The sequence below is a fragment of the Capra hircus genome, chromosome 8 (assembly GCF_001704415.2).
Source record: "Capra hircus breed San Clemente chromosome 8, ASM170441v1, whole genome shotgun sequence".
NCBI lineage: Eukaryota > Metazoa > Chordata > Mammalia > Artiodactyla > Bovidae > Capra > Capra hircus.
Genome location: NC_030815.1, coordinates 1,826,540 through 1,851,241, shown reverse-complemented (window position 1 = coordinate 1,851,241; position 24,702 = coordinate 1,826,540). Strand labels below are relative to the sequence as shown.

The following is a 24,702-nucleotide window of genomic DNA, read 5'->3' as shown; positions in this document are numbered from 1 at the left end:
AAGGAACGTTGAAAATTACCACACACTACCAGCATCTAAGAGAGAGGCCCAGAACAGACTCTGGGTCACAGGTCTCAGAGAGAACCATGCCTGCCGATGTCTTCATCCTGTACTTCCAGCATCCAGACCTGTCCTTTGTCTCTATCATCACTTTAAACAACATACAGCTTCCAGCATAGAGGAAGCACTCAACAAATGTTTAGAGAATGACTGGGTCCAGAACACCTGGCCTTATAATTCATTCTGTACCCGAGTCCTAAGCCAAGCCTTTACAAGGCAGCGTGAGCTGCGAACCTTGATCACTCACTCCACACCCTCAGGAGAATTCCTCCTGCAGCTACTCCTGACAGTTTCAAAGTCTGGCCTCTTTGATTTTCTAGCAACCAATCATCTCTTCAGTTTTCAGCTTCTGATCTTCAGGTGAGCTGTCCCTAGCTTAGCGCTTGCCTACCCTTTCCCACCACACTGGCCATTCTCTGCCTTGAATTTCCAAGCACAGCCTCAGGTCCCCTGCATTCCAGTATCTGCTCTGATGGGTCACTTCTCTGCCTGTCTCCCTGAACTCAATCGTCACCACCTCACAGTGAAACAGCACCCTCAACTCTCACCTGTCCCACTGCTGCAGCCGAGTGGAAAATTCAGCAGAAACCGATGAAAGTTCAGAGCCTGCATCTTATGAAGAGAAAGCTCTTTAGTTTTGGCTCCCTTAGTTTTGTTACCATTGATTGGGAATGTGGGTGGGGATTATTTCCATACTTTAAAAAATAAAATTCTGTATGTAATCAATACTATAAGAAGCACAGACCTGTACAAGAATATGGCTGCAAAGGCTAATGTTCTCCTTGGCCCAGAACACCAAACACCTTTCACCAAACAGGTTCCTACTGACAAAGGGAAGATGTTTAAGTTTGTATTAAGTATCTAAGGGAATCACACTAATAAGAATTAAAGATTTTAAAATTTAAAAAATAAAAAAATAAATAAAATTTTAAAAAAAATACATCAAATAACAAAAATAAATAAATAAATAAATAAATAAATAAATGTGAGGGGGCAGTCCTGAATCTCTAGTCACATAACATCTCCATTTTATCGCCCTCAGGAGTGACTCCAGGTCCCGGTTCAAGCTGCTAAAGCGGGGCGCCAGCTCCCCATGCTGCCTGCCCCAGGACACAGGACCACGCTAGAGGGTATGGCCGGGCCTCGGGTTGGAGGGGCGGGCCGCCAGGGCGGGGCCGGAACGGAGGCGTGTCCTCGGGCGGGGGCGGGGCTGGAGGCGAGGACCTGTCTGGAGGCGTGGCCAGGGGTGGGGTTGACCTGCACCCGCAGGGACGCCGGGGCTCCTCACAGGTTGGAGGCGGAGACCAGACCCGAGGCGCGGCACGCAGCCACTACGGGGGTGGAGGCGTGGTCTCGGGGCGAGAAACCGGCTGGGAGTGGTGGCCATTGGCTCCAGACCGGGTCACGCGGGGAGGGAGGGGGCACGCGTCGTGACCCTGTGAGTAGACTTGGCCAGGCCCGCCACCGCCAGCCGAGTCCTGACCAGGCCCGAGCGCAGCCTGCAGCCGGGACTCTGGCCCTGCACGCCAGAAACCAGTACCCAGAGGAAGTGCCTTTCTCGGGCGAGGGTTAGGCGGCCGGACTGAGGAAAACCTCCAGTCCGAGAAGGAGAATGAATTACGCCCGGTTCATCACCGCCACGAGCGCGGCCAGAAAGCCTTCTAGTATCCGAGTCATGAGTGAGTCCGAGCTGTGCCCTTGTCCCATGGGCTGGAAGTGGGGGTGGGGTGCCCGCAAAGCGCCTCCAGCATGGGTGAACCTGGCTCTGCGCAGACTTGGCGCAGAAATCGGGCCGGAATAGGCCCAAGGGCAGTAAATCAGCAACAGAGAGAGGCCAGGCCGCGGTGGGCATGTCTCAGTTAGAGGCCAGGGGGCTCTTCTGGCACAGGAGCCAGGCTTCAGCACAGCCTGCGGGCGCGTGCAGAGCGGGGAGGGCGGGTACACAGGACAGAAGGGCGTGCAGGGAGCCTGGCAGGCAGGGAGGGGCCGAGCGGAGGAGGGTTTTCTGTCACTGTGGCCTCTGCTTCGTCTGGGTGATCAGTCCGCCTTCTCAGTGGCACGTGTGGATTCCTCAGTTCCTCCACTAGTGAGGTCGGTACAAACTCATCTTCTATGTTTCTTTCAGACTAGCATTCTATCGCTAGACATTATTACACTGTAAAGTTTTATTGACTTTAATGCAACATACTGACCATCTCTGTTTATGAAAGTCTTCACTGAAAGTGTTCCTTCTTCTCTTCCATGTTTCTTGTAGCTGAAATATTGAGCAATGCACCGAAATCTGTCATCTCCTTGGCAACCGGGGCACCAAACCCCAGCACGTTCCCTTTCAAGACTGCGGTCGTCACCGTAGAAAATGGAAAACCCATCCAATTTAATGAACAGATGATGAAGAGAGCGCTGCAGTATTCTCAGAGTGCTGGGTACTGATCAGTAGTTCAGGCGCTAACTTGTGTCGACTCTATGACCCCATGGACCGTAGCTCGCCTGGCTTCCCTGTCCTTCACTATCTCCCAGAGTTACTGAGTGGGCGATACTATCGAACCACCTTCTGCTCTGCCGCCCGGCTCTCCTCCTGCCCTCAATCTGATCAGTAGATACTTTAACGTAGTTGGTTCATTTTCATAAGCAATATTCTACAGCCAGCTGATAAAGCATCTTGTGTCTTTTTAAACTGAATATCAGAATTTAGGAAGGTTTGGGGAAGAGTTTTCAAAGAGTAATTAAGAGCAGCAGTGTTTCCCACTGCTTAAGATCCCTAGTGACTGATTCTCAACCTTATATGACTAGGAGAGGGAGAAGATTTTGGAAGTAGGTATGATTTGTGCTCAGACTGGAAAAAATACAGAGTGAAAATAGATAGGGAAAGAAACCAGGATAGGGGAAAGGAGGAGAGGATGACACAGGAAGCAGACATTTAGGTCCTGAGAAAAAGTTTTAATGATTATGTTTCCATGCTAACCAGGCAGCTATGGAAATGTGTTGCCTACAGTTCAGATGTATTTAATTTCATAAAGGCAAATGGAACAAATAGTCTAAGGCTTTCCTTAGCTGGTCTTTTTCCACTGATGAAGGATAACTTACAGAGTGTCTATTAGTTATATTTTATTAGTCCATTCCTTTGTGGTGGAAGAATAATTCATGTTAGGTACATAACAATTGTATATAACATATGCCTGGAACACGCCTGCCAATGCAGGAGACATAAGAGATGCGGGTTCGATCCTGGGGTTGGGAAGATCCCCTGCAGAAAAAAATGATAACCCACTCCAGTATTCTTGCAAGCATAATCCCACGGACAGAAAAGCCTGGCAAGCTACAGTTCATGGTATTGGAAAGAGTAGGACACGACTGAGCAACTAATACATAGAGGCTTTTCTTTCCATGATGGAAAGACCTTAGTGAACCTGAACTTCAGGTATCCTACAAAATCTCCCAAAGGAAAACAAAAAGTCAATAACATAGTGAATGCTCTAACGGAAAAGAAAAACTATAGGTTTTGGAATAAGGTAGCTTTAGATTCAAGTCTCAACTAATTTAACAAACAGCTGATTAATTTCTTACTCTGTAAGATTGTTGCCTTGTATTTTAAGTAAAGATAGTAATATCAGTGAAAGGCATTCAAAGATTTTTAAATTAAATATATAAAGTGCCTGGTATGAAGTCACCATTTAGTTGCTGTCTACTACTATTCTGATTTTCACTACTGTCAATTTTTAAATGCATTTATGCTTTAGAATCCCAGAGCTGTTATCCTGGCTAAAACAGTTACAAGTAAAATTGCATAATCCGCCCACCATCCATTATGCACCCAGCCAAGGACAGATGGACATGTGTGTCACATGTGGCAGCCAGGAAGGTCTCTGTAAGGTAAGACTGGAGGGGAAGGGCACCCATGGCAAGAATCTAACATGTGCACCCATACAGCCATCTCTCCCTTAACCACAGAGCAGCATGTTTTGTGGGATACCAAGTCTTCACTGGAACCATAAGTAGAACTTGAAGACATTCACCAACCTGACTTCTCTTAAACAGAGAGCCCAGAGCTCCGAGTCCCTGGGACAAGATCCCCTGCAGCTTAGCGAGCACGGGTCAGTCTCCTGTGGCTCAGAGGTTCAGGCCTCGTTGAGTTAGGCCGTGGTTACGTCCTATGACTTTTTAACTCCTCGAGGGTGTGTCCTGACCCTCCTGAGCTGAGGCCTCATCCCTTGGTGCGTCTGCTGCTGTCATCGTCTGTACCAGCTGCCTCTTGTCTCCCTCGTGGCTGTGCTTCTCCAGATCTAAGGGTACGTCTGGTCTGTGGCTGACCTCTCCTCTGGGTTAGCGTCTTCTCTCTCTGTCTCTCTCTCTCTCTGTCTGTCTCTCTCCCTGCCCCTCCCCTGGATTCCAGGAAGTCCACTGAGGTAACCACCACTGGGGGTTCCTCTGATAAAGAGACTGCATATACAGTTCTCAGTTTCATATATCTTTTTCTTGAATAATTAGTCCTGGATAAGGAGATCCTGTATTAGTCTGCACATCTAGCTTAAAGTATGACTCTTGTTTATATTAAACCAGAGTAGTTTTCTTGTTCCTCTTATGTAAATGTGAAACCTATAATCTGGTCACTTTTAATGAATTTTAATTCAATTATTATTACAGAATAAGGTATTGAAGCAATAACACTTTAAAACGTCCTCCCTATTTTCTGACTTAATTAGGACAAAGACAAGGATAAGCTGCTGTTTGAGGTGGTTTTTTTTTTTTTTTTTTTTGGAAGAGAAATATTTGTGATGCCCCAGACCAGTAGGAAAAAAGTTCCTTTCAGTGAAATACCTTTTCTAGAAAGGTACACCATAAGCCTTTTTTTCCCCTACAAAAGATGCTGGAAAGTTCCTTCTTTGTCTGTCTCAACATTGGTCCTATCAAAGAGGAAGACGGCACATGTGGCCAAAGGCGTCAGCAGCTCACCGGCTTGCAGCCATGCGGCTGCAGAGGCCTCCTGGGAATCTGGTTCAGCATTTCTTCCACTTTGCCCTCCAGAGTATATATTATTTTAGGTGCACAAATCCCAAAGACTGAACAGCACTCACTCCTCATTTAAGATATTGGTCTTTGTCATGTCCCCTTGCCAACACAGGAAATGTTGGTCATGAGGTTTTCATCTGATCCATGGACTATACATGGATTTGCTTGGTCCTAGGAGGGCCTGTAAAATGTAAATCAACTAACTTGTCAGAGGAGGACTGTGTTTGTCCTAAAATGCCTAAAGCTCATAAGGAATAGTAAATGGAATATCCTAGGCCAAATCGGGAGAGAAAAGTCAGATCTTCTGTCTCAATGGATACTGGCCATGATGTTTCTCAAGAGCTCTAGGCTGTTAAAATGACACAGAGGAGAGGCTTGACCTGGGGATGATGAAACACCACAGGGAAGGAAAGGATGGTTCTGTGCCTTGCGTAAGATTAGTTGGAATGTTCCCCTCTGATTCAGGCAGGGAAAATCTCTGTCTGGCTCTGCTGATGTCCTGAGGCATCACAGGGCCCTCAAGCTCTGCTCTGATTTGCAGGCCTGGTCTCCCTTGACCTCCACGTCTCCTGAGCCCTTACTGAAACCGTCCTTTCTGGAAACTCCCCCATCCTTGCCCTGCCCACCCTGCAGTGTCCATGGTTCACAGGAGCCCCGCAAGTTCCCACACACACCTCCCCTGGGCATCACGCCAGGTGCCCCTGCCCATGCCTCCATCGCCAGGCGCCCTCCACATCCGCATGTCCACCGCCCCCGCTGGCCTCACCCCAGACTGTTTCAGTGGCACCTCACACCAAAACACACTCAGCTGCTTCTCCCTCAGACACAGACAACATTGGGGTGTTTTCCGGTGAATGACACGCCTCCCATCACCTCCTTACTGTGCAGCCAGAAGTCCAGAGGCCCCTCCTTACCGCTCCTTCTCCACTTCCCCTCAGCCCACACTTACGTCCCTGCTTCTGGTTTCCTCAATGCCCCTCAGCTCTCTTCAGCTCCACCACCACCACCCCATCCAGACCACCCTTGCCTTTCCCTGGGACTGCAGCAAAAACCTCCCAAATGAGCCTAAAATCTTCCCAGACTCCACCTGTATTCTCACTCCTCTCTGAGACTTTGATTTTGCGGCCAGAACGACCTTCTCAAATGCCTGTCTGATCTCATGACTCCTGCGTCCCGCCCTCTACTTCAAACTCTCCCTGGCTCACTTGTCCAAAGGCCTCCAAGGGATGCTCTCTGCCCACTTCCTTCTGACCTCCCTCCACTCTCCTCTTCACACTCCACCTCAAGCCACAGGATTCCTTCAGTTTCTCAAATGTGTACCTATCGTCACCTCTTCCCCAACGCTTCACTTCCTCAAAGAAGCCTTCCCTGATACCCCAAGTCTGCTGAGTGCCCAGGTGCTCCTACAATGAGCGCCAGAACACTGGCATCCACACAGCAGTGCTTATCACGGATCTCACATGTATGTTTATCTGAGCAGTGTCTAGCTCAGTGCTCTGGCATGTTCTTGAGGGTAAAGCCATCCCATACAATCTTCACTTTCTCTCCATACATTACACAGGCCTGGCTTATAACAGAGACAAAATTTTTCAAAGGCATGAAAGTGTTTAGGATTCAAATCAGTTCTGTTATTTTTCAGTGTAGAAGAGAGGTTGGCAAACTATGGCTTGAGAGCCAAAGAGAGTCATCCCTTGTCTGATCCTGTAAGTAGAGCTTTACTGGAACTCAGCTTACATGCTGTCTATGGCTGCGTTCTCACCACAGAGGCAGAGATGAGTGGTGGCAACACAGACACCGGGGCCCACAGAACACGCCCCATCTGGCATTTACGGAAAACTTGGCCAGCTCCTACTCTGGAACCCTAGTGAGCTCAAAAAAAAGTTGGGGTGGGTTCTACGACTGGAAATCACACTCTCCAAGCTAACCTGTGCCTCTCTTGTTAGGTGTTTGAAATGATCGTTAATCCTGGAGATAATATCCTTGTAAATGAACCTGTTTATTCAGGAACAATTCATGCTGTGAGTACGCATTCTTAAAAAAGGCAACTCTTGTTTTATAGTAAATAAGGAGAAAGCACTGCACCTTTAGAATTATCTGCCCACTGAAAAATACAATAGCATCTTTGTGAAGAGGAGAAGTTTTAATAGAAGCAAAATATGCTAACCATAACTTCTGATATATACATTACTTTTTACAAAATCTAAGTGTGGAGGTGCTAAAATTCAGTTGTGCAAAATCCTGTCCAGTGTTCTTAATATTTCACTTGAAATGCCTCTTAATTTACAAAGACATTTTTCATTACTGTCTATGTTACCACATGTCTAAGACAAATCACGTGTCAATGAAATATAACTAAACCTATCAGTATGACCAGGACTTTCATGAACGTGAACGTGACGTTGCTCAGTCGTATGCAACTCTTTGCGACCCCATGGACTGTAGCCTACCAGGCTCCTCTGTCCATGGGATTTTCCAGGCAATAGTACTGGAGTGGATTGCCATTTCCTTCTCAAAGCGATCTTCCCAACCCAGGGATCGAACCCAGGTCTCCCGCATCGTAGACAGATGCTTTACCATCTGAGCCACCAGGGAAGTCCAGGACTTTCATATCTAGTGTTAATTATGGGACTCTAGACCCAGAATAAGGAGGTGGATCACCTGCTCTGCTGGGCCCTGGTCAGAACTCAGCACTGTCTGGGGCACAATACTTTGGGTTGATGTGAACACAGTCAGAGAAGCAACCAGAGTCACAAAGAATTAGAAATCAGACCATACATTGAATGCTTTTAGGAACCATGCTCTTTCCTGCAGAAAGAGGAGATCCACTGGGACATGAGGATTGTCCTCAACTACTTAAAAGTTAGCCGTGTCACAGAGGAGTTAGATTTGTCTGTGTGTGTCCTTAGGTTTACAGAACAGGAACCAAAGTGTGGAAACTACAGGGAAGCAATTTCAACTCAGTGTTACAACTTTCTAACCACCAGTCTTACCCACTCTCTGAGGAATAAGGCAGGCCCATCACTGCAGGTGCTCAGAGAAAGCAGCCAGACACAAAAGAACAAACATTGTATGATTTCCCCTTATACAAAATATATAAAACAAGCAAATTCATAGAGACCAGAAGTTGATTAGAGGTGACCAAGGACTGGGGAGGGGGAATGGGGAGTTGTTGCTTACTGGGTATAGGGTTTCTGTTCAGAGTGATGAAATGATTCTGGAATTGATAGTGTCACGAGACGCACACGTTGCAAACACAGTCATTGCCACTGAATCACACACTTTAGAATGGCACAGGTTTCAGTAATACATATTTCACCACAACTTTAAAAACGAAAATAAAATAATTCCCTTTGCTTCATGATTGGAGGTTAATTATTAATTGCTTTCCTAAACTATACAGACAAAACTTGCATCTACGTAAATAGCCGGATGCACCCACACTGTCACATGCCCAAACAGATCTGTGCCAGGCTCTGAGGGAGCAGGCTGAAGATCCGTGTGCAAGAATCTATAAACTGTGTTCATGAACAAGGCCACTACTATCAACGTCAGCCTCTGCAATCAGTACAATATAGAAATACTTGCACACTCCTTGAGGAGCCACAGCCCAGATGCTCCTTGGTGCCCCAGCACCACCCTGGCCCCCCCGACCCCTCTCCTGAGACCACCCTGAACCCCATACAGCGCAGAGCTAATGCTGGCATGGCAGGGGTCTCCAGGACCCCATTCCACCCTGCTCTGTGTCTGTTGCTCCCATGCTACACCGCTTGTCCAATATTTTGAGTATCACCTCTGCTTATAACTTCTTATGCATTAGCATCACAGGTGCTTTCTAAGTTGATTTCCTCTCAAAATCATTCCCTAATAAACACCTATTTTATGAACCAGTTCTAATCATAATCGTGAAGATAACGCAGCGTGGGCCTAGAGCTGAGGGCAGGCTTGTGTTTAAGGGTGTAAATGGTAGCATTCTCCTTAGTGTAAGAACCCTTGGCACTGATATTTTATAGTCATGTCTCCATCTCAGACTTGGTTTTCTCTCTGTACTTGACAGCTGCAACCCCTGGGCTGCAACATGATTAATGTTTCCAGTGATGAGCACGGGATTATCCCAGACTCCCTCAGAGAAACACTTTCCAGATGGAAACCAGAAGATTCAAAGGACCCCGAGAAAAACAGCCCCAAATTTCTTTACACTGTCCCAAATGGCAACAACCCTGCTGGGAACTCATTAACAGCTGAGCGCAAAAGGGAAATCTATGAGGTATTTTCAAAGAAGGTGTTACGTACTTGTGTTCTTGATTCCTTCTGACTCTAGAAAAGTGTTCCCAAATTCCTTCTCTGGTTAGCCTCTTCCTCTCAAGGAAGATGATTTTTAATAAAAAGAAGCCATCTATGCCAGGGTCACCACAAATTGAAACACAAGAAATTACTACAGTCTGGTTGACTATGATATGTTTCTTTCCCTTTAATTGATATTTTCACTGAAAGAGATGCTTTTCTGGGCGTGATGTTACATTCACCTCTTACTCCCTTTTTTCTGTCTGCCCCTCATCTGCCACCTCCAGTCCATCCCGTGGCCCTCACCACCACCATTACCCAAACCCACCATCTCCTCAGCCAGCCTCCCACCCTGACCCTGGGACTCCTTCGTGAAGCTCCTCCCCACACACAGCCCGGCCCCCAGCGCCGGCCCCACCACCAGTCACTGAAACCCTTCCTACTCAAGTGTGGATCGACAGCCCCTCCTCCAGCCCCTTCCCAACCACACACGGCAAATAAAGATAAAAGTCCTTCACTTCCACGCACTGACAGGACCTGGGCCTCTGCTCCCAAACTGGGGGCTCTCATCCTTCCCTCTGTCCTTAAACAGCCATGCCTTCTAGAAACCTCTGTCCCTAAAACATGCCAAGTATTTTCTGACTCCAGGGCCATGGCTCTCTGCTCTGTCTAAACATGCTTCCGGTCAGCCTGAGCTCTCCTGCAGCTTCCCTGTCTCTCTCTCTCAAACATCAGCCTCCTCAACCATCTGCCGGGCCCTCAGAACCTCCCACCTAATCCTCCTCTGGTCACTATCTAGGAGCTCAGGTTCTGTCTTTACCACCAGAATGAAAGTTCTGCGGGGACAGAACGTCTGGGGCTGGTTCCCCCTCCTAGGACAGCGGGCACTCAGCAGCTGCTGGGATGGATGAGTGAGTGAATGAGTACAAAGAGCTGTGAGTGATTTCAAGTACTTTTCCTCTTAGACAGCTCTTACCTTTAACTTCAGTCTTACTTTATTTGACTTGTTGTAGCTCGCAAGAAAATATGATTTCCTCATCATAGAAGATGATCCTTACTATTTTATGCAGTTCAACAAGGTAAGCGATGGTGTCAGCTCAGCCCACAATTAGAAGATGAGGTGTTGTCAATGCACTTGATTGAATATTAGCCTGGCTGCTAAATATTTTCTTCTGTGGTGTTAACTGCTTCTTCCAGAAATTCCCTACTTTTAGAATAGTGGCTGGCTCTCTGTGTCAGGCACATGAAGGAACACGTGAGTCAAGGTGAGTGTCATCTTGACTCCACATCCTGACCGTAGTTCCACAGACATGGTACCAGGGATGTGGAGTGGCTGCCTCCTGGGGCGTCAGCCTCAGTCTCTCAGGGGAGGCTGATGGGCTGCAGGACTTGGGAGCCGTGGTCAGAGAGAAGGCGGAGGGCTGTGCTCAGTCAGTGATGTCCTGTGAGCAGAGGAGGGCGTTCCTAGCATCATGCTCCCTGCCTGCCATCCCTGTCGCGTAGGGACGGGAAGGCACCTGCACAATAAAGGACTTCCAGATCCTTCCCCAGGGTCCACGTGCACCCCTGTCCCCGAGCATTGTTCCCTAGGAGCCAACAGTAATGGCACAGACGCCAACGCCCGGTTCCTCAAAATCTAACACTAGAAATGCTCTCAGGGCTGCAGAGAACAGACACACGGATTCAGTCCCCACTACAAACCTACTGCAAAGAAACACAACTCCTGGCTTTTTATCTATTTGCCTGACTGTCATGTCTGCCCGCCACCCACCCTAAACACAACCATGGCCCCCTTCCCTGTGGGCACTTACTTTGAAATAAACGTGGAAGGTTCAGCATTGCACGCTGACTACATGGCTCATCTTCATTTATACTTTTTCAGGGCTTCTAGTTTTTCTAAGGGTCAGCATTCCCTTTCTAAACAGCCCTGCATGCTGATGACCCTCTTCGTTGTGGTCTTTTCCAAACTAGTTTTCCTGGAATCCTTCCTAGAAAACTGTTCATCCTGGACCTCAAGCCTTGGGACAAGGAGGTCCTATGTGAAGTTTCCCCACTCTGCACAAAGTAGGGATACAGACTCTAACAGATATAAATATTATATTTACCTTCCATTTCAAGCCCTGGACACCGACATTTCTCTCCATGGACGTGGATGGGCGTGTCATCCGAGCTGACTCTTTTTCCAAAGTCCTGTCCTCGGGGTAAGGCCCTGGCTCTGCCTTCAGGCTGCAGATAAAGGTGACAGGGGCTGCCGCTCAGCATCTTTAGTGCAGACAGTGCTTCTCACTCAAGATGCTTGCATACACTCACCTTCACACATCTGCTTGATTATTACTGTTACTACCAGACTTTCTCCCAATCCATCCCCACTGGTCAAAGATTCTTGACCTTTAAGCTATACTTGTAAGGGAACTGGTCAGGTTTGGGTCGTGTACAGAAGAATTTAAAAATACCTTGTCAAATATTCATTCTATTTTAAGTGTACAATTAAGTTTAAATAAGAAGAAGTTTTACTAGAAGGTGTTAACTGTCATGAAATAAGTAACATGGTATTAATTAATAATGCATGATTGGTAATGTGCCTTTTCATTTTGAGCAGGTTGAGAATAGGGTTTATAACTGGTCCAAAGCCCTTGATTGAGAGAATTGTTTTACACATACAAGTTTCAACAATGCAAACCAGCACTTTTGCTCAGGTAATGACAGTTTATGAAATATGAATTTTTTGAATCAGATCATAAAAGAAATAGATGTTGGCAAATAGAGTAACGTGTCACTAAGAGAGATATCACTGACTGCATCTCTAGCTCCACATGGACTAGCTAAACAGCACATATTTGCTCTAAATGGCAGAAGAGATTTGAATGGACCTGATGCTGTTTCAAGTATAGACGAAGCCCCTTGAGAGTCAGAGATCTTATTCATCTTGTGTCCTGGCATCTAGCCCAGGAATCCCATAAAAACAGTGTTAGACTCAACAGGATGGAAAGGGTTTGGTGAAGTAACACACAGTTAGCTCCATTGTCCTGGAGTCTAAGAGCAAGGGTTCCAAACCTGCTAGTGGCCAAGTGTCTGCCTTCACTGCCCATGTGCTAACCTCCCTATAGACACCAGCTGGAATGTATTTTAATTAAAAGATAGTAAAATTATTTTTGGAGACTGTATAAATTGCATCATAAGCTTTGAGAAATGATTGGACCCCTCCCTAAGGCAACCTTGAAAATCAAACCTGTATAGAACTGCTACCTATGAAAGCCAAAAGGGTAGTTTATGTAAAATGAACATTTGTTTGATATTATATATTCCACAAAGTGCAGATGCCCGCATGTTTTATCACCTTGGGGACTTTTTCCATATTTTCTGTATCTGTTATCAATCAGATTTCACTGTCCATTTATAACATTTAGAACATCTATTCTGGATTTTAAAAAATCTCTGGAAATATTATATAACTTTATGCATCAACTGTATGTGTTTATACTTAGGCCATCTAGGGCAGCATTTATTGGGTAGATCTGGGACTGGACAGTCTGACTTGAGTCCAGGCTCTGTGATGAGCTGTGACCTCAGGAAAGCTCACCGCATGCTTCAGTCTCTTCCTCAGTAGAGTGGAGACAATGACCTGCCTAATAAGGTTATTACAAAGGCCAACTAATCTGAAATATTAATATATTCACATGGTACAGCAGTTTCTGACACATAGTGAGAACCTGATAAACATTTGTTTTTTTAATATTGTTGTGCAATAATGTTATTATTGTCACTGTTGTTAACCAACATTGTTATAATAAAGCTTGACTCTAAAAAGCTTGGTGCAGCTTGGTGTATCTTATTTAGGATGGTTTGCAAATAGTCAAGAGTGATTTGCTTTCATTTCTGGCAAGAACACATTTAGAGAGTGAGCCTTGTTACTGTCTCATGCTTTTCAGCTCCTGGTGTCTCACCTTCTACACCAGTGGGGAGAAGAGGGCTTCCTGGCTCATGTAGACAGGTAATGTGCTTGAGGTTTCATACTTACAGAGAAATGGACTTCACTCTATTAGTTTTCATTTTTTAATTATTCCAAAATAATGGGAAACCCACAAATTAGAAAGTTTACCACTGGACAGCTCAAAGAAATATGGTCTATTCCCTCATCAAGAATTCAGCATCTTCATCAAGATATAAAATAGATTCTTATAGACTGGACTCCAGAGCCTTTTGGTTTCTGCAATCAGTGTAGCAAACACATATTTTTCATTGTTTTCTTCCTCTAGGGTTATTGATTTCTACCGGGAGCAGAGGGATGCATTACTGGCAGCGGCAGACAAGTGGTTAAGTGGTAAGTGGAACGCACATCCTGTCCTGGGACGAGCAGCAGTCCTTCTATGAGTGAGTGATACCACAGGGTATTGTTAATAATACTGGGGAAGGAAACAGGGTCCAGGAGTATTCTTGACAAGAAAATATTACCCTATGAATACTCTTAGTAGTAATAGCACAAAGAAATAAAGGAAAACAATAGAATGGCAAAGACTAGAGATCTCGTCAAGAAAATTAGAGATACCAAAGGAACATTTCACGCAAAGATGGGCACAATAAAGGAAAGAAATGGTAAGAACCTAACAGAAGGAGAAGAATTGAGAAGAGGTGGAATGAATAAACAGAAGAACTTTACAAAAAAGGTCGTAGTGACCTGGATAACCACTATGGTGTGGTCACTGACCTAGAGCCAGACATCCTGCAGTGTGAAGTCAGGTGGACCTTAGGAAGCATCACTAGGAACATAGCTAGTGGTAGTGATGGAATTCCACCTAAGCAATTTCAAATCCTAAAAGATGATGCTGTGAAAGTGCTGCACTCAATATGCCAGCAAATTTGGAAGACTCAGCAGTGACCACAGGACTAGAAAAGGTCAGTTTTAATTCCAGTTCCAAAGAAAGGCAATGCCACAGGATGTTGAAACTACCACACAATTTTGCTCATTTCGCATGATAACAAGATAATGCTCAAAATCCTTCAAGCTAGGCTTCAACAGTACGTGAATCAAGAAATTCCAGATGTTCAAGCTGAATTTAGAAAAGGCAGAGGAACCAGAGATCAGATTACCAACATCTCCTGGATCATTGAAGAAGCAAGAGACTTCCAGAAAAACATCTATTTCTGCTTTATTGACTATGCCAAAGCCTTTGACTGTGGATCACAATAAACTACGGAAAATTCTGAAAGAGATGGGAATACCAGACCACCTGACCTGCCTCCTGAGAAATCTGTATGCAGGTCAGGAAGCAACAGTTAGAACTGGACATGGAACAACAAACTGGTTCCATATAGGAAAAGGAGTACCTCAAGGCTGTATATTGTCACCCTGCTTATTTAACTTATATGCAGAGTACATCATGAGAAACATTGGACTGGAAGAAGCACAAGCTGGAATCAAGATTGCCAGGAGAAATCTCAATAACCTCAGATATGCAGATAACACCACTCTTATGGCAGAAAGGGAAGAGGAACTCAAAAGCCTCTTGATGAAAGTGAAAGAGGAGAGTGAAAAAGTTGGCTTAAAGCTCAACATTTAGAAAATGAAGATCATGGCATCTGGTCCCATCACTTCATGGGAAATAGATGGGGAAACAGTGGAAACAGTGTCAGACTTTATTTTGGGGGGCTCCAAAATCACTGCAGATGGTGATTGCAGCCATGAAATTAAAAGACACTTACTCCTTGGAAGGAAAGTTATGACCCAGCTAGACAGCATATTGAAAAGCAGAGACATTACTTTGCCAACAAAGGTCCGTCTAGTCAAGGCTATGGTTTTTCCAGTGGACATGTATGGATGTGAGAGTTGGACTGTGAAGAGGGTTGAGCGCCAAAGAATTGATGCTTTTGAACTGTGGTGTTGGAGAAGACTCTTGAGAGTCCCCTGGACTGCAGGAGATCCAACCAGTCCATCCTAAAGGAGATCAATCAGTCCTGAATATTCATTGGAAGGACTGATGCTGAGGCTGAAACTCCAATACTTCGGCTACCTCATGCGAAGAGTTGACTCATTGGAAAAGACCCTGATGCTGGGAGGGATTGGGAGCAGGAGGAGAAGGGGACGACAGAGGATGAGATGGCTGGATGGCATCACCAACTCAATGAACATGAGTTTGGGTAAACTCCGGGAGCTGGTGATGGACAGGGAGGCCTGGTGTGCTACGATTCATGGGGTCACAAAGAGTTGAACACAACTGATCGACTGAATTGAATGGTTTCTCCAGTAGTCATGTATGGCACCATAAAGAAATCTGAGTGCTGAAGAACTGATGCTTTTGAACTGTGGTGTTGGAGAAGACTCTTGAGAGTCCCTTGGACTGCAAGGAGATCCAACCAGTCCATCCTAAAGGAAATCAGTCCTGAATATTCAGTGGAAGGACTGATTCTGAAGCTGAAACTCCAATACTTTGGCCACCTGATTCGAAGAACTGACTCAATGGAAAAGGCCCTGATGCTGGGAAAGATTGAAGGCAGGAGGAAAAGGGCATGACAGAGGATGAGATGGTTGGATGGCATCATCTACTCAATGGACACGAGTCTGAGCAAATTCCGAAAGATAATGAAGGACAGAAAACCCTGCTTGCTGCAGTCCATGGAGTCACAAAGAGTCAGACACAACTGAGTGACTGAACAATAGCACAAACCCTGACACAACTCTACGTATGTCTATATATGAAGTCTATACCTGACTTCAGCAAAGGATCTATGATTTTAAGAAAAAAAGATCAATTAGGCTAACAATCAACCAGCAATAACCTACTTAAAGCCAACATCTGTATTGAAAGGTTTTCAAAATTTTGCTCCAAATAGAAGAGGAATTGTGACATAAGCAATATATCCCTTTTCTAACCTGACTCCGTAAAGACGAAATAGTACTATGCTGCTGCTGCTGCTGCTGCTGCTGCTGTTGCTGCTAAGTCGCTTCAGTCGTGTCCGACTCTGTGCGACCCCATGGACGGCAGCCCACCAGGCTCCCCCATCCCTGGGATTCTCCAGGCAAGAACACTGGAGTGGGTTGCCAGTTCCTTCTCCAATGCATGAAAGTGAAAAGTGAAAGTGAAGTCGCTCAGTCATGTCCGACTCTCTGCGACCGCATGGACTGCAGCCCACCAGGCTCCTCCATCCAAGTACAAACTAAATGCAATCTAAGGTGGATTTCTCATTACAGATGATTTGCCTTGTAATTATTAACTTCATTTATCTAATATTTTCTATCACTAATCTGATTTCAGAATAGTTTAGATTTAATTGTCTGTTAACGAAGAAAGTAAAATGAATTGCAGGACTTTAATTATACCACTGAAAATGCCTTTGGCAAGAGTAATAGTAAGTACTAAGTATCAATTCCTTGTTCCCATCATATCTGCTTCCCTATGAAGTCTTATCTTTTTGATAAGAGTACTATTGTATCACTTCTAGTGTGTGGAAAAAAAGGTTTTAATCCTCATCCATATTTTGTTGTTTTTTTTCCCTAAAGAGTAATGGCTAAAATCAAAGTAACTCTTGTTCCTTCTTGGTTTCTCTATGCTTATATTCAATGAAACAAAGCCTACAAATATACCTGGAATTCCTGAATTTTAAGTACTTCTTAATTGTGTATACATGCTGAGTTGCTAAGTCATGTTCAACTCTTTGGTACCCCATGGACAAGGGATTTCCCAGGCAAGAATACTGGCATGGCTTGCTATTTCCTTCTCTAGGGGATCTTCCCAAACCAAAAAATAGAATTTGCATCTCCTGCATTGGCAGATGGATTCTTTATCACTGAGCTACCTGGGAAGCCCATACTTCTTAATTATTAGTACATTCTGATTTTAAAAAAAAGAAACTTCACTGGACTTCTGAACAGCTATATAAATGATAGGATTTGTTGAAACACTAGAAGACTCTAGAAAGAGTTGAAGAATCCTCTCCTAAAATTGAAAGCGTGTCTTAGGGGCAGCTCTAAGGAAGGGAGGTGAGCATGACACTGGAGTTCCTGAATGGCCCTGAGACCCACTAAAATCTTAAATATACATGAGTCTCCTCTCTCCCTTTCAAACGTTCCCCTTGCTTTTTCAAATAAAACTGCAACACTCATTTTCAGGACTCATAAAACTATGTTTTTTAAAAAAAATGCTATCTCCGAGGGAACTTTTTTAGAAATACTAGCTAACAGTTGCTGCAGTACATCATTTAAGCAATATAGTTGACATCATCAACAATGGCCTTAGGAAATATTTCATCTCTTCTTCTCTTTGTAGGTTTGGCAGAATGGCAGGTTCCTACTGCAGGAATGTTTCTGTGGGTTAAAATTAAGGGCATTCATGATGTAAGAAAATTGATTGAAGAAAAAGCCTTTAAGAAAGAGGTAAAACAGGGAGCGGGGGGAAGCTATACTTTTCCGGTAAGGTAATATCTTAACAAAAACAGTGAGAGATGTTTATTGCTGCCTACCAACTCAAGGATGATTTTGTGTATCAGTTACAATATCTTATTATTAAGATCATAATAAATGGGGGGAGGCTTTTTTTTTTTAATATTTACTCATTTACTTGGCTGCACCTGTCTTAGTTTCAGCATAAAAATGTCATTGTGGTATGTGCAATCTCGTTCCCCAACCAGAGATCGAACCCAGAGCCTCTCCATTAGGAGTGCAGAGTCTGAGCTCAGGACCCCCAGGGAAGTCCTGAGATCATGATAGATTTGGGGTTACAGAATTAGTCTCCTGGTCTGAACTAGGAGAAATACAGTCATTCAGCTCAGCTACTGGTTAGCCTGGTGGCTAAGAGCACAGCCTCTGGAGCCGCAGTCCTTAGGAGTGAACCCCAGCTCCAGCCCTGCCCTGATATGCGGTGCTGGGTGAGGTGGCCTCACCAAGTCTCATCTGGAAAATGCAGATAACAGGACTCTCTCCCTCTTAGAGTTGCTATGATGATGACAGGCATCAACACGGAGAAAACACTTAAACTAATGCTTGGAACATTGTAAATGCTAAGTATTGGCCATTATAATATTTAAAGTACATTTTTTTTCCTGACTATGAAAGTAAAGCATATTCACTGTAGCATCATAATTCATTAAAGCATAATGAAAAATTTTAAATATCCCATAGTTTTACCACCCAGATTTTATTACCATTTGTGATATATTTTCCTGAAGAGTTTGTATATACCTAGTGTTTTGGCTATGAAACTATTTTTTTAAGTATAGTTGATTTACAATATTACAGTTTCAGGTGTACACCATACTGATAAAATTTTGAAGGTTAGACTTCATTTAAAGTCATTATAAAAGACTTGCTATATTCCCTAGCCTGTATAATATATCCCTGTATCTTATTTATTTTATACACAGTAGTTTGCACATCTTGTTCCTCTACTTCTATATTGCCCCTCCCTGCTTCTCTCTTCCCAACAGTAACCACGAGTTTGTTCTCTGTAGGTATGGGTCTGTTTCTTTCTGTTGTATTTATTCTGCATATAAGTGCTAACATGGCATTCCTCTTCTTCTGAATCATTTCACGAGGCATGATACCCTCCAAGTCCATTCTTGTTGTCACAGATGGCAGGACCTCGTTTTCTGGCTGAGTTCCGTGCATATGTGTCCCACATCTTCTTTATTCCTTCATGTTTGATGAACCCTTAGGTTTTCCTTTATCTTGAATATTATAAATAATATTGGGGTGCATGTATCTTTTTGAATTTGAATTTTCTATTTTTCCAGGTATATGATTGGATTGGAATTGCTGAATCATATGGTAGCTCTATTTTTAATTTTTTGAGGAACCTCAATGTTGTTTTCCATAGTGGCTGCACCAGTTTACTTTTCCACCAACAGTACATGAGGGTTCCCTTTTCTCCACATCCTTGCCAACACTTGTTAGTTGTGTTCTTTTTGTTTGTAGCCATTCTGATAGGTATGAGGTGATATCTCATTGTGGTTTTACTTTGCATTTCTCTGATGATTAGTGATGTTGAGCATCGTCTCATGCATTTGTGGGTGATCTGCATTTTTTAATCAGTTTTTTAATATAGCTATGCAATTGTTTTAAATGATTAAAATTACACGAAAAAGTTTACATCCTGCTTTTTTAACTTAAACTTGTCCTGCAAGGGTTTCTTCTGGGTTTTTCTCTCCTTTTATACTTAAATCATCGGAGAAGGCAATGGCAGCCCACTCCAGTACTCTTGCCTGGAAAATCCCATGGATGGAGGAGCCTGGTAGGCTGCAGTCCATGAGGTCGCTAAGAGTCGGACACGACTGAGAGACTTCACTTTCACTTTTCACTTTCATGCGTTGGAGAAGGAAATGGCAACCCACTCCAGTGTTCTTGCCTGGAGAATCCCAGGGACGGGGGAGCCTGGTGGGCTGCTATCTATGGGGTCGCACAGAGTCAGACACGACTGAAGCGACTTAGCAGCAGCAGCAGCAGCAGCAGCATACTTAAATCATAAGTATACTTAGATATACATCCTCGCTCATTCAGAGACATTGATTACACTGAGAAATCTAAACTTTTTTCATCTGGCTTTCCAATTTACCAAATAAATTATCCTTTCTCTATTAATTCCTTTATGGTTTTTGTTACTCTTTTTTAAACATCCGGATCTGTTTCTAGTATACCTTTTTTTTTGAAGCAGTAAGTACAGAAGAACAGACTGTTGATATTGGCCAACTCCCATGCTAGAGCATAAGAGATGAGGCAGTCTAGAGGTCAGAGCTGGGAACTGGCTGACTGGACCTGAGACCAAATCCACTCCCCTGGGAAAGTCACTCACCTTCTGTAACTGCTGTACTTGAGCACAGGACTCATGCTTTATGAATTTTTTAATGCTAATGACAGCACACAGTAAATGCTTAATAAATACATGACTCAAAGAAGTGCATTTTAGTATAATAAGTCAATTTTGTAACATTTTGTTTGCTTTCTTTTCAATGCCATAATCATCTGGAACATTTGATGAATGGCTATGTGTGTGTATCCCTGAGCTAGGAGCTAAGGATACAGACTTCATATTTTATTATAGTTTTTTCAGGCCCCTTCATTTATTCCATATTCCCTGTTGCATGTACCTTTAACTTTTCGAAATAATCACCACCTTTTCACCACTCTCTTAGTCTAGATTTTGACCATGTTGGAAGGAAATTACTACCACTTCCTCCTTCTCTACAGAAATTTGCTTCTGGCACATGTCAAGAGTCCCACAATATTGAGAGAAATTATGGTTTTCATTCTAGATGCTTCCCAGGAGGCACTAGTCGTAAAGAACCTGCAGGAGACACGGGTGTGATCCCTGGGTCGGGAAGATCCCCTGGAGGAGGGCATGACAATCCACTCCAGTATTCTTGCCTGGAGAATCCCATGGACAGAGGAGCCTGGTGGGCTACTGTCCATAGTGTCACACAGTCAGACACAACTGAAGCAAGTTAGCACGTTAATCCTGACACAAAACTCATCTTCTGCCTTGAAATCTTCTGCCCAGAATGCCCAGATCATTTCATTCCCACCTCATCTAATTTCAGCACAGAGGTCCCACATTTACACCATGTAACAACAAGCAGTTACTTAAAACTTTGAATGTCATGATTGTACTAGACAACCATCTCAAAGATTGTATTTCTTACTCGGGAACAATTTTCAAAGACATGGTCTGCAGGCTCCTCTGCTCCTGCCATGAGTCAGAGACCTGGGTTCATGCTGCCACCTTGCTCTGCATTTTTCAACACACAGATCCGTGATGACTGCACACTGCAGAGGCCATGGTGGGTCACCCAGGGAGACGTTCAGGGGCCAGGCTGAGAAGGAGCACCCAGACATCCCCTCTCCTGGCTGAGATTCCAGCACTCAGCCACAGGCACCTAGAAGGAGGCTGGGAACCGTGTTTTCATGGCCAGGAAGCAGCGGACATGTGCTTTAGGGCAGTGAGCTGTCAGCCAGAGGTCACCAAGTAGAGCAGGTGTCCCACCATTCGGACACAATTACTTGGCGTTTTTATTCCATCACTCTATGTATTGTGTTACCACCTCCTTGAGGGATCAGTTTTCTTTCCACTCAGGCCCTCCACACTCTATATCTTCTCCTTGAAGGAGTCTCCCCTTACTTTTGCTTGACCAACACCTACTTATCTCTCAAGTCCCAGCTTAAAGGTCACCTCCAAATTTGATACCTTAAAAAGAGGTTTGGACTTATTTCACTTTTCTAGTTACATTAAATATTTATGCACTTTTCCAGTTTCTTTGCTTTTAGTTTTGTTTATTGTAAGGCATGCAGAATTTTTCTATAAATTGATTTTTCTCTTGTGCTTTCTTCAATTGCTTTTAAACTTAAAAAGTCTTCCCCTACTCAGGTTAAGTTTTCCTCTATTTTTATTGTCCCTTTAATGGAATATTACCCATTTTCCATAAACTCTCTCAGATATTCATGCTTCCGGGATGTGGTTTCTACCTTGATAGTTCAGCTCCTTGCCCCTACTTCAGAGCATCCTTCTCTTCAGCCTCTCCAGAACAGATGGACTTGGTGAGTACCATATTCTCCTTAGAGAAACACTAGATATCAGTTTATTTTTTGTGTTCATTTTGTGAGTTACAACATTATTTGCTGTCTTCCTTGTTTTCTGAAAAGCGAGAATAATTGGAAAGTCATAAGTTACCATTCAAAGAAACTGCCAAACTTCTCTGGAAAAACGATGAGAGCAAGTTGCAGTTGAATTTTTATTGTCTTCATGAAGTTTTCAGACTTACTCAAACATTGTTTGCAGATTATCAACATGTTACAAAGAGAAACTCTTTCATTCCTTCATGGAATTAACATGAGCCAAAAGTATCAATTCATTAAGTCATCACTCTCTATCTCTGAAGGAAAAATTCAGCAAAGGTCAAATAAAATAATATTAATGATTAGAGTTAATTAACTGATTAATCACAAAGTCCATCTTCAACCAAGATAACAGAAAGCAAGCTCCTAGGCACTGACTGATGCGTCGGGAACTCACAGAAGAGCCATATGCTGAGATCTAGTAACTGTGAGAAGAGTGTATACTTATCCTTGGAGATGGGGTGCCTCTGGGTGTGTTCTTGATTTACTTGCTTTCTCACATTATTAAATATGCCAAGTGAGGGAGTATACACAAAAACCAATTTGTGTTGTGACAGAAAAAGATGACCTTGAGGGAATAAGAATTTTAAAAAATTCCTGGGACTCTGATATGCTTCCATCTTCATATATGAGTGGAGATGATGGCGTCTGACTCAGATAGAGCTGAGGTTAAGCCTGACCTTACATTCTCTGATCTCAACCTAAGGATGGACTCTCTTTGTTTGAATTTTTTAAGTTATGACAGACTTTTCCTAAATGGCATCCTAACTTTCTTAATTCTTCTCTCTGTTCTATTTTAGGCCTTTCAGAAACTGGCCCAACTTATAAAAGAATCTTTATGAAGAAATCAAACTCTTCATAGCACTCATGGATTTCAGATAAATTATTTCTGTATTTCAGCAAGAAGAAACAATCATTGGTGCTAGATTTACAGATAAGGTTTCACTAAATAGGTCATGCCTGCAGTAATTTAACTACACAGCTTTCAAAGTGCCCTTGAACCCATCAGACCTCCAAAATATAATTCATCCATAGCTTTTGATAAATATTCAACCCACACAGTTAATTTTATCCTGGATTTTATTGTAAAGAAGTCTGTATTCACTTTATAATTTCCCATAAATCTTCTTTGAAACTGACATTTAATAGTAAATTATCTATAAGCCAATAAGTTAAAAATGGCATGTAATGTGAACTTTATCTCTTTTTAAGGAAACGTTATGAAAGCTTCCACCTGGAGCAGTAGTAAAAGAGCCTGCCCACCAATCCAGGAGACTCAGGTTCAATCCCTGGGATGGGAAGATCCCCTGGAGTAGGAAATGGCACCCCACTCCAGTATTCTTACTGGGAAATCCCATGGACAGGGAAGCCTTGCGGGTTACAGTCCATGGGGTCACAAAGAGTCTGACATGACTGAGCACTCACTCACTCAGTGAAAGCTTACTGCAGAAGTTGTTAGCATTTGACCATTATGCATAATTTTCAGTAAGAGTATCACAGACATTATATAATATAAAAATCTCTATAACATGAAATTCCAAAACTAAACATACCTAAAGATGTTCCTATTAATTCTGAGGAGAGACTGAGGACTTTGAAAAAAATGTTCTACATTGTATTTTATAATTCTACACACCTTCTAAAACACATTCTTACCAGTTATGTGATTCCAAGCTACTACATATCTTTGAGGTACTCAGGATATACTTTTTAATGATTTTCTTTCTCATCTTTTACTATCTTTGTTTTCCCATCTGATTATTAAAAATATGCTCATGTAATCTTTCACATAATCCTGGAAATGTAAAGGATAAAGTAAAAGCCACTGCCTGTCTCACTGCACCGTTTATCATCCCTCCTTTTAGATGTTTCTGTGCGTGTGCATGAGCATAGGATGTCATTAGGACAGTATCCTAAACACCCTGTATCCATTTTCTGTCACTATAGAACAATTTACCAGCATTCCAATCTAGTCATTGTGAAGTTATCAGGTCCTGTAAGGAATGAGGAAGTATTGGTCACTGTCATTCCCAAGATTTAACATAAATACCTCCATGACAGTTATTATTTTTCCACCATGTGAATGAGCTGGAGCGTTTGGTCCTGGTGCTCATCACTATAGCTATTTCAAGCTGGCTTAAAATGAACAGTTGTCAGGAAGCACAGAGTCACAGGCAGAATAAATCCGGGGGGAACATGAAGATACACATAGTAATCAAATTGACAAAAATTAAAGACAAAGGAAAAATATTAAAAGTTTAAAAAGGGAAAGCAAAAAATAACGCACAATCTAATTCCCATAGGGTTATCAGCTGATTTCTCAGCAGAAACACTGGCCAGGAGGGAGTGACATGATAGCTTTAAAGTGAAGAAAGGGAAGAAATGGAATACCCAGCAAGGCTTTCATGCAGATTTGACAGAAAAATCAAAAGCTTTACAGATAAGCAAAAGCTAAGTGAATTCAGCACCACCAGACCAGCTTTACAACAAATGCCAAAGGAACTTCTCTAGGTGGAAAAGAAAAGGCCACAACTAGAAAAAAGAAAATTATGAATGGACAAGCTCACTGGTAAAGGCACATAGGAAGTCAACCACTCCTAAACATGACATCAAAAGCATCAATCATGAGGAGAGCACTAGGTGGGGTATTGGAGATGCATTTGAAATTAAAAGACCAGCAACTTAAAATAATCATGTTTATATATAGATGCTATATCAAAACCTGCTGATCACCACAAACTGAAAATCTACAATAGACA

At 43.3% G+C, this 24,702-nt stretch overlaps 1 protein-coding gene across 3 annotated transcripts; it reads left to right on the top strand.

The window, feature by feature from the left end:
* AADAT (aminoadipate aminotransferase) lies at window positions 1,358–23,785 on the top strand. Of its 3 annotated transcripts, XM_005683509.3 has the most exons (13): window positions 1,358–1,739; window positions 2,315–2,483; window positions 3,798–3,930; window positions 7,011–7,085; window positions 9,122–9,331; window positions 10,362–10,427; window positions 11,467–11,549; window positions 11,948–12,044; window positions 13,278–13,339; window positions 13,605–13,669; window positions 17,610–17,716; window positions 21,764–21,865; window positions 22,744–23,785. In XM_005683509.3, exons 1-13 carry the CDS (start codon window positions 1,673–1,675, stop codon window positions 22,783–22,785), a joined length of 1,278 nt encoding a protein of 425 aa, XP_005683566.1. In that variant the 5' UTR covers window positions 1,358–1,672; the 3' UTR covers window positions 22,786–23,785. The 3 variants fall into 3 exon arrangements, 2 of the variants coding, with proteins under 2 accessions (XP_005683566.1, XP_013821285.1); XR_001295944.2 differs by lacking the exon at window positions 17,610–17,716 and having other exon boundaries at window positions 22,744–22,857; XM_013965831.2 differs by lacking the exon at window positions 10,362–10,427.

Excerpts from the sequence above, each read along its gene's own strand:
- AADAT (XM_005683509.3), top strand. The coding sequence starts at position 1,673 with ATGAATTACGCCCGGTTCATCACCGCCACGAGCGCGGCCAGAAAGCCT. Across the intron at positions 2,484-3,797 it reads CAGTATTCTCAGAGTGCTGG|AATCCCAGAGCTGTTATCCT; the intron begins GTACTGATCAGT and ends TTTATGCTTTAG. Across the intron at positions 13,340-13,604 it reads TTCCTGGCTCATGTAGACAG|GGTTATTGATTTCTACCGGG; the intron begins GTAATGTGCTTG and ends TTCTTCCTCTAG.